At 41.6% G+C, this 10,484-nt stretch overlaps 1 protein-coding gene across 1 annotated transcript; it reads right to left on the reverse strand.

Moving 5' to 3' along the window:
• Window positions 1–222: 222 nt before the first annotated feature.
• Window positions 223–10,343, reverse strand: LOC124275089 (pre-mRNA-splicing factor RBM22-like). Its single transcript, XM_046710576.1, has 9 exons — window positions 10,268–10,343; window positions 9,461–9,514; window positions 8,617–8,779; window positions 7,827–7,927; window positions 6,266–6,441; window positions 5,625–5,825; window positions 4,284–4,528; window positions 3,526–3,681; window positions 223–2,284 (listed from the first exon to the last, which is right to left on the reverse strand). The coding sequence occupies exons 1-9, from the start codon at window positions 10,319–10,321 to the stop codon at window positions 2,103–2,105; spliced, it is 1,332 nt and encodes a 443-aa protein (XP_046566532.1). The 5' UTR covers window positions 10,322–10,343; the 3' UTR covers window positions 223–2,102.
• Between the last annotated feature and the right edge of the window lie 141 nt (window positions 10,344–10,484).

Below are 10,484 nucleotides of genomic sequence, written 5' to 3' on the forward strand. Positions count from 1 at the left end.
TCCCTGTTTTGTGATGAACAATTGACTTGCCTTTGCATGTGTTTGAGATATTAGCAATATGACGTACAGGAACCATTCACCTTTTTGCAAACACCTGGTGTCATTACTATTTGATAGTGACTCAATAACACAAGTTTCTTTATATAGTCTGGATCATAAAAATGAAGGATTTTATTCCACATATTGACACGATGTTGGTTATATCATAACAGAAAGTACAAGGACGTTTTCCAGTTTTATTTTTCAGTATTTACAAGAAATGATTCCAGGTTTTTGTATCTCCTCTGATACAAAGTGTACGATGTTTAAAAACAATGTGCATGAATAAAATGGTCGAAACATAATGAGACACAAGTTTCGGTTGCCATGTTCAACATCCCCCCTTATATATATGATGGCACAGCAGTCTGAATATACTGGGAAACATTTTGTTACAAAAACAAACCAGTCTAAGTACTCAATAGCACAGGTTTGGAAACAATACAATTTTGCAATCACTTATAAATACATACAGCTACCTTGTAGTGTTGGGACGATTCTTCACCCAAGTCTGGTTCCAGTGAGGAGAAGCCAGTGGTTAGACTACGAGATTTCTTGTGAAACATGCACCTGGGGCCCGATCCACAAAGTGTTCGTAACATTATGACCTGTCGTATCTCTATAGTTTATCATGGGCTTACGAATGTCGAATGTCGTAGCGCTACGAACGTTTTGTGGATTGGGACCGAGTCTTGCAACATCCAACCTGTATTAACATTGATGGTGGAAACCGATGAAGCCTATACTATATCATTGAAACATGGTGATAAAACACTTGTAATGTGTATGAAGGTTCAAAACTCACAACTAGGTACAGGAATGAACCAACAGTGTGGATTGAACACAGAAGACATGAGTACATGGGTGAGTGAGTGAGTTTAGTTATACACCGCTTTTAGCAATATTCCTGCAATATCACTACCAGGACACGAGAACATGAACTCAACCGACTACATCACTTTTCAATAGAGAAAACACATGCCATTCCAAGTGCTCAATGACTTATCATTGTCAATACATGGAATAGTTTGACTAGGAGGAACAGAACCGTATTCATATTAAAATCTGATCTTTCATTCCCATATGATACCTGTGTGTGTGAAGATCTGACAGGATTTCCGTGGGAGTTCACACCATGTAAACTTTCTAATCAGTCGGTAAGAAAGGTTTCCAAATTCTTGATACAAGTGTACCTTGCATTATGACTAGCAGCTGAAGTCCTTATACACGTATCTTAAAGTCAAAATTAAGACGTCAATTCTCATGGCAGCACCATTATATTTTTGTAGATATTTTATACACTGTCACCTCGAACAGCCACAGCTACTTAGCCCCACAAATTCAGATCTTCACACACACAAGTATAGCAGAGGAGCAAGAGATCCCACTTGAATGTCACTGATTGTACCTGCACTCAACAAAATGGCACCCCACAAGAAGGGGAATAACTCTATACCATCACCACTGTCAATTTGGGAACTCATGATTGAAACGTCCACTTATAAAGAAAAACAACTATGACAAAACTACTTTGTTGCTGCCGTGTGTATTGTTTCCCAACCATTCTTCAACTGTCCTGTTTCTTGTAGTGTTGTTGAGTTGCAGCCGAAGTCCAGATAAAATAAAATATATTTGACTACAACTCTGTGTTGTGGTCTCATCTACAAACACACATGGATTCAAAACAAACTTTGTCCCCCAGGAAGCACATTTATCAAATTAAGGAAAACAGAGAGGCAGGTTGCTTGCACCATTTTGTAAAGTATGTTAATATATTCAGCGTTGTTCTTTTCAGCCTACATTTATTTTCATCCTCAGTCCCATCTCCCATCTTTTGAATATCAATAATTTGACAATGTTTCCGAATTAAGAAAGTTAATTAAAAAAACCTCATTGCATTGTTTATACTTTAAGTACAGAAAAATTGGGGGGGTAATTTTAAGTTCACAATGACATCTAACAAACAAGAATAGATATGAAAAAAGACAACCGTGTGATGTTTGCTCTTACAAATGCATTACAATATTCACATATTAATGATTCCAGCCCCATGAAATAGACTGCTAAGTCTGTTGTTGTTGTTGCTGTGGTGGGGGCTGCTGCTGCTGCTGTGGCTGTTTCCCTGACGACACTGCCCCCATCCGTGTGGGGTCTTGTGATGGATAGTGCACCATATGCCTCATGTGTACCCCAGGGGGAGGCCTGATGGGCATGATGCCCGGAGGAGGGGGAGGCATGCGCATACCTGCAACAGTCAGAAGGGTTATTTACATTAAGAACAGAGGTGAGGTGAGGTGAAATTGGGTTACCAATGCCGCAGTGAAGCAGGAATACCCCACTCAGACACATTATACTGACTCTGAGCCGACCAGTCCTTGTTGTACCCATTAATGCCGAGCACCAGGCAGGGACCAACAAGTACCATATTTTAACGTCTGTTGGTATGACGCGGTCGGGGATCGAACCCGCGACCTTACGCTCTCCAGGCGGACGCTCTAACCACTACACCACGGAGGCGGTCCCATTAAGAACAGAAATAATGATGATAACGATGATGATGATGATGATGAGTGAGTGAGTGAGTTTAGTTTTATGCCGCTTAAAGCAATATTCCAGCAATATCACGACGTGGGACACCAGAAATGGGCTTAACACAATGTACCCACGTGGGGAATTCAACCCGGGTCTTCGGTGTGACGAGTGAACGCTTTAACCACTAGGCTACCCCACCGCCTCTGATGATGATGTGGACACAGTGAAATTCAAATACTGTGAAAATATCCGAATAAAAGACTCGGTCATTTCCAGACTGCCCCATATAGCTGGAATATTGCTGAGAGCGTTGTTAAAACCAACCCAAACCAATCCATAAACAGTCTAACAGACACAGTCTCCAGGCAGACACTCTGCCTACTACACCATGCTCTCTTATGAAGGGTTCACGATGGATCAAACCAGAGGTACAGATAAGCTGCGTATCTGCGTAAATTACACAAATATTTATGTGAAAACTCAATTACTATTAAGTCAATTGCGTACAAGTACGCTTGAATTTTTGTAAATACTCAATAAATGTGATCTCACATGCGTACACACAAAAATGTCAACTCTTAGCTTGCGTACCGGTGGATAGATAAAATAACTGAGGTATATTGAGAGGTTCTATTTCAGGACATGAACCTGGCAACTTGCAGTCTTTCTTATCGTTTCTGATATTACAGATCAAATATAAATTACAAACACTAACATTTAAAGTTTATTATATTTTTAAAATTAATAGAAAATGGCAAAATACCCAATTGAGTTTAGGTGAGGTGAGTACAATTTATTTGGTTACTCAAAGGAAAATTTGGATACCCAATTGAGATGAACACAAGCGAGTACATAACTCAATGACCCAAAAAGTTATCTGTAGCTCTGATCAAACCTACATATATCAATTCATTATCCTACAAAAGAGTGATGAAAAGACTGATGCAAACTTACCCATAGGTGGTGGCCCTCTTGGCATGATGCCAAACGGAGGCATAGGTGGGGGCCCACGGGGCATCATCCCCCTGGGTGGAAGGGGCGGCAAAGCTGGGGGAGGGCCCTGGAGGTTGAAGAAGTTGTTGCCCAGTTCCTCGGGTTGGGGTGGTAGTGCTGAAATACACAGCATCAGTATTAGGTAACACAGACATTAGAGCCAGAACAGACAATTTACAAACTTAACATAATGCACACATCAACTGTAAAAGTATTCCACCCACACATTCTTCTTACAGTAACACTTTGGTTTATCCTTATACCTATAAGCAATGGTGTTGCACCCCTCGACCCAAAGTACAACCCTTTTACTTCAGTGTTTTAACAACTGCAATCATGATGTCCTCCCACACAACCCAAAGACTTCAGCATGTACCTATTGCAATGATGCTCTACCCCCACACAGCCCTACTAATGGGGTGACAACTGCTATAGCACTGCCCTGTAGTGAAGCTGATGAAGATCTGTGTTAGAATGGGTATTCAGCAACCCATGAGGCGACTTACGGGATTGGGTGGTCAGGCTCGCCAACTTTGGTTGACACATGTTATCGTATCCCAATTACGAATATTGATGTTAATGATGTTGATCACTGGATTGTCTGGTAAGGACTTGATTATTTACAGACCGCTGCCATATAGCTGGAATATTGCTGAGTGCGGCATTAAACAACAAAAACAACCCCCAAAAAACAACAACTGAAACTGATGCCCACACACCTCCTGGAAGACCAGGCACTGGCTCCAGCATCTGACCATCTTCCTCCTTCTTGCCGGTCAGCTGTTGCTGGCCCTGTGACCGACCCCACTTAATGTTCAGCCGACGGCCATTGATGATGAGCTTATTAAATGACCTCTCAGCTGCAGTCTCTGATGATGGCCTTTCCGTAAACTGGACAAATGCACACTGCTGTTTTGAGACAACATTCACAGACCTAATCTCACCGAACTGGTAGAAGTGATCTCTGAAATAGACAACAATATAATTTCTGAGCAAAAATATGAAATTATTTTTCCATGAAAGTATATGAAACAAATATGTGTTCACACTGATATAACAACTACATTAACCAGCAACTCTAATAACGAGTGAGTGATTGAGTTTAGTTTTACGCCGCACTCAGCAATATTCCAGCTATGTTGCGGCAGTCTGTAAATAATCGAGTCTGGACCAGACAATCCAGGGATCAACAGCATGAACATCGATCTACGCAATTGGGATACGATGACATGTGTCAACCAAGTCAGCGAGCATGACCACCCGATCCCGTTAGTCACCTTTTACGAAAAGCATGGGTTGCTGAAGATCAATTTTAACCCAGACCTTCACAGGTCTCGTATAACAGTGTAACCTGCACTAACATCATCCTCTACTTAAGCATCTCATCACAGTTTATTGCCATACATACAGTCCAAGTATATAAACATCCATATATCGAAATACTTCAACATATACAACTAAAAATGTAGTCCATGACCACCAGATTCCTGCTCATACTGCTACAGTTTATCTGTCTTGCAATGCTACATATGGAACTGTATCATTACTTCCTTTCCATTCAGCACTTTCAACCCAGAATCAAGACATGGACTAATTTGAACAAAGAAAGTGAATAAGAGACTTCAGCACTTTTACATCTGAATCAAGACATGGATCAACTGCAACAAACACAATCAAGACTTCAGCACTTATTACTCTGAACTATGTCATTAGTAATGTGAAACAAAGGAATCAAGACTTCAGCTATTTTTCTCCAAATCATGACATGGGTTACTTGAAACACAGAAAACTGAATCAAGACTTCAGCTATTTTTCCTCTGAATCATAACATGGGTTACTTGAAACACAGAAAACTGAATCAAGACTTCAGCTATTTTCCCTCCGAATCATGACATGGGTTACTTGAAACACAGAAAACTGAATCAAGACTTCAGCTATTTTTCCTCTGAATCAAGACATGGGTTACTTCAAACAAAGAAACTGAATGATGACTTCAGCTTGTTTTACGCTGAATCAAGACATGGGTTACTTGAAACAAAGAAAGCAGATGCCCCACTGACCTGAGATCCTGCTCCGTCACCTTGTCGCCAAGGTTACCCACATACAAGGTTGTGATAGTCTTGTCCTCCGGAGGTTCCAGTTTTGGCATGTTGGAGTATCTGTTCATCAGCTTGTCTGCCACAGGGTCGTTCATGCCGTAGAACCGGTCCTTAATGTTCTGATCAGCCAGAGGATCATCGGGATCAGTGGGTTTCTCATGACTGTGGAAACAAACGCAACGGTCATCACAAGCTCAACATGGGCAACCAATCTGCCTTCACATACAGTAGTTCTGTAGTTGAATGAAACACTGAGACACGTATGCATGGTAAATACAATTCTCATACTACAAACCAGCTTGAAGAGAGGAAAAGCGTGTGAGGTTCAAAATCCTTTTTGATATTTTAGAACCCAATTTGTTTCCACTGTTGAACAATATTACTTGTAGAATTCACATGAAAGAATCAACAGCAAAACATGCAGTAGCCGTAATCAGTTGTCTTAATCTGAGGTAGATTATTGTGTTTTGAATTCCTTGAATAGTACAACAGCCATTTACTGAACACAAGACCTCAAAACCTATCCCACATATATGTATTTTTCAAATATTTCTGTTGTTTGTTAACAGACAAATGTATCAAATTTACTGGCACCCACTGACCGGTATGGACACTCCTCTCCTCTCTTGCACTCCCCCTTGACCCAGAATGAGCAGATGTGTGGCCTATTCCTCTTGTAGTATGGCGTGGTCCTGGCCAGCTTCAGCAGCATGTCGCTTGCCGCCTGGGCCTTCCCTGCAAGTGCCCCCACTGGGCTGGTGCCATCACTGTTGGCAATCTGAACCAAGGGAGATTAACATTAAATCCATGACGAAGCATGTGAGAAAGAAAGGAGTGAGTGAGATATTTTGAGAGGATTGAGTGAGGTTGTGAGGGAGAAGAGAGTGAACAAGCCAGTTAGTTGGTGAGGGAGAAGAGGGAGGGGTGAGTGAGAGTGAGTGGGGAGGGGAGGGTGAGAGTTGTGGGGAGGATGAGAGCTGAGGGGAAGGTGAGAGTTGTGGGGAGGATGAGAGTTGTGGGGAGGATGAGAGTTTTGGAAGGATGAGAGCTGAGGGGGAGTGTGAGGGTTGTGGGGAGGGTGAGAGCTGTGGGGAGGGTGAGAGCTGTGGGGAGGATGAGAGCTGAGGGGAGGTTGAGGGTTGTGGGGAGGGTGAGGGTTGTGGGGAGTGTGAGGGTTGTGGGAGGGTGAGAGCTGTGGGGGAGGGTGAGAGTTGTGGGGAGGATGAGAGCTGAGGGTGAGAGTTTTGGGAGGATGAGAGCTGAGGGAGGGTGAGGGTTGTGGGGAGGGTGAGAGCTGTGGGGAGGATGAGAGAGTTTTGGGAGGATGAGAGCTGAGGGAGGGTGAGGGCTGTGGGAGGGTGAGAGTTGTGGGGAGGGGTGAGAGTTGTGGGGAGCGAGAGTTTGGGGAGGATGAGAGTTTTGGGAGGATGAGAGCTGAGGGGAGGGTGAGGGTTGTGGGGGGAGGGTGAGAGCTGTGGGAGGGTGAGAGTTGTGGGGAGGGTGGAGCTGTAGGGAGGGTGAGAGCTGTGGGGGGATGAGGCTGAGGGGAGGGTGATGGTTGTGGGGAGCGTGAGGGTTGTAGGGAGGGTGAGAGTTGTGGGGAGGGTTATGGGTTAAGTGAGGTTTCGAAGGAAGAAAGAAGAAGTAATGGGGGGGTGTGTACCAAGACTGAGGGGTGAGAGATGATTGGGTGAAAGCAGTGAAGAAGAGCGAGTGAGGAGAAATGAGTGAAGTTGGAAATGAGGAAGGAATGATGTTGGGAGGAAGGAAGAAAGGAGAGGGCAGTGAAGAACATACAAATGGAGGAAGGATACTAGAAGGAAGGAAGGAGTGAATGACTAAAGAAGGGACAAATGTGTGAGAGAATGAACTAGTGAATTGAAGATGTCATGACAGTTGGAAATCTCATCCAAGCAACATAAACTTTATAAAATATATCCTGAAATACCACAATGCTGAGTGAATAAAGTAGTTGAACAAGTTGGTGAGTGCTGAAAGGAGGTAGTTTGGAACAATCTTTTTCAGTTATATCACACCTGGACTAAGTTCTATCGTCTGATCAATACCACAGGTGCATTGTGGGACATTATCAATTCATTACCTTCTTATTTAAATAGATTTGGAACTGGTAGTTTGACATGAATCAAAACGCCAAAGACTCACTTCTCGTTCCATATTCTGTGTGTAGTATTCCTTGTTGACGTCCGACTTGGGCATGTTGTCATAAGCTTTAAGAGCTGCATCTCTAACCTGGACGGGAAGACCTGAAACAACATAGATGTTGAACTTGAAAACAATGGGCAAAAAACAACAAGAAGGTGAATCACAAACCTAGTGCAAACATACATAACCTGGTACATCTTTCAAAGGAAAGATTTGATTGCTAGTTCATATCTGATAACTTTATCATTGTACAGTTTTGTGTGCAGAACTTGGATTGGTTCCTATTTTGGCATTAAAATATACTGAAAATGATGGCCATTGACAATTTGGGGTTACAAGAGTCTGACACTGCTATAGCCATGAAAGAGGGAAGCGCGCAGTTCATGTTTTTGATGAATTCTTTGATACACATGAGTGAGTGAATTTAGTTTTACGCCGCTTTTAGCAATATCCCAGAAATATCACGATGGGAACACCAGAAATAAGTTTCACACATTGTACCAATGTGGGGAATCGAACCTGGGTTCTCGGCGTGATGAGCGAACACTTAACCACTAGACTACCCCACCGCCCCTTGATACATATGAAGTGATACACATAAAAGGTGAAAAATTATGGAAGGATTAATGAAGGAGTAATGAAAGAGTAAGAATATACTCCGAAACATCATGTTCCTCAAAATAAGGTTGACATTATGACAACCATAGATTCTCACCCTTTTACTGTTCTTCATTAATGCAGTACAAGTTGTCTACAACAATGTTACAAGGTTTATGAAGGATTTCCATACCATATTCCAAGTCCAGGAGACATGTCTGGCAGACATTCTTTATTTTGCTACAGGTCTGACAGACTTCTGTCTTCTTGAAACGCATACGAGCACCAGGACACCATCGAAACACGGTGAAAGGTCGGGCACAGATCTTACATTCCTTGCCATACTTTTCTTTGGTCTGTGGAATGACGATGAAAATATAACATAATTTTAGAAACTAGTAAACAGTATAATAAGTAAAAAGAATGCATTAAGCGATGAAAACCGCTACAAAAATGTATCTCCACTTGCGCCAGGTTTGTTCCCAGTACAGGCTTTTTGGGTGGACATCAAAGTCAAATATACTTGTCAGCAAACATGGTGGCATAGTTTGGGCAAGGAAGGACACCTCTATTAAAATCTTGACATCTCTAAAACTAATAACCAACAATTCCTGACCAGTCTGACTTTACATGTCTTAAATGACCTGCATGCTGATGAGAATGAGTGAGTTTAGTTCATGCCGCTTTTAGCAATATCAATCAGCAATGCATATTATATGTCAGGGGACACAAGAAATGGGCCTAGTTTATACATTGTGCCCATGTCAGCAAACATGGGAATCAAACCCGGTCTTCATGTCTTAAATGACCTGCATCAGTGTGACAAGTGTGAATGCTTTAACACACACACACCACTGCTGATGAGAATGACTTGGGTTTAGCATCCCTTTGATCAGTATTCCAGTTATATAACAGCATTGCAGCTTTATGTTGGAAGAAAGCCCAAAGTGATGACGTCTCACATGTTTACCACTTTCGTGACACCCACAAGCATGGGTATGTTGCTGACAAAGGAAAAAACCTTAATCAAAGCTTACCATTCGAATATATGGATTGTCCCCAAGACATGTTTGACATAAGATTGGAAATTCCTGCAAAAGAAAAGCACTTGAATTAATGTTTACATACCCATATAGCCAACATATTGCTGACAAACAATAACTCACCATAAAAGAGTTGAAATGGGTTTTTGAAACCTTGACCTTAAACTCATATCTATAACTCCTTAGATACCTCATTGAAGGAGGTCGTAAATAGGCTAATGATAGTATCAGAGTAACATATGTCAATGGTATTTCAAGGTAAAGAAAGCATGTAAAACAAATCAAACACTGTAAATAAGTGGTAATTATGGAATAGCCTACTGATATCTAGATACATCTCACGAAAATCTGTGTATAAGATATTTATTTACGTATATTATGGGTGGAGTTAGGGTTAAGGTAGACTACCTCTGACTCTAACCTGCTAACCTGAGCTGTTGGATCTTTGAATGAATATTGAGGCTCATATATTCCATAGCGGCTCTGGATTCGTGAACCTACGATTAGGTATGTGGCTCAATACAACTGAATACTGAACTCCCAAACAGATAGTCCATAACATCATCAAAGAATTCTAACTGACAAACGCTTAATTAATATGTGACATGTCTTTTGGGTATAGTCACTACTAGCCACACTGGGATTAGAGCTGTGAGAATCCACGCGTGCATAAGCTCCTTCGTACACCTATCGTTTTAAATGGATGACCCGCCGTGGGCACTTGATTCACTCATGAAAATAACAGAAGCTCTTTCTATGCCGTAAATGGTCAGTGGAATCCATTAGAATGAGTAAACTTACAGCATCTTCCCAATTTTGACGATTGTACGTATTTGCTCCCTTGGACGTCGCCATTTTTCAAAGGAGCTTACAAAAAGAATGATAACTTCCGGATGAAACAAATAAATTAATCATCCATTTTAATATGAGTCATTGAATAAACAATTGATATAAAATATCCACATATGCGTGTTAATGATACAACTTATTTTTAAACTTTAGTCGCTTCATAAAATCT

This window comes from Haliotis rubra, unplaced genomic scaffold (assembly GCF_003918875.1).
Source record: "Haliotis rubra isolate DU_JTF1 unplaced genomic scaffold, ASM391887v1 Scf198, whole genome shotgun sequence".
NCBI classification, from domain to species: domain Eukaryota; kingdom Metazoa; phylum Mollusca; class Gastropoda; order Lepetellida; family Haliotidae; genus Haliotis; species Haliotis rubra.

Excerpts from the sequence above, each read along its gene's own strand:
- LOC124275089 (XM_046710576.1), bottom strand. The coding sequence starts at position 10,321 with ATGGCGACGTCCAAGGGAGCAAATACGTACAATCGTCAAAATTGGGAA. Across the intron at positions 9,515-10,267 it reads GTCAAAATTGGGAAGATGCT|GAATTTCCAATCTTATGTCA; the intron begins GTAAGTTTACTC and ends TTTCTTTTGCAG. Across the intron at positions 3,682-4,283 it reads AGTGCCTGGTCTTCCAGGAG|CACTACCACCCCAACCCGAG; the intron begins GTGTGTGGGCAT and ends TGTGTATTTCAG.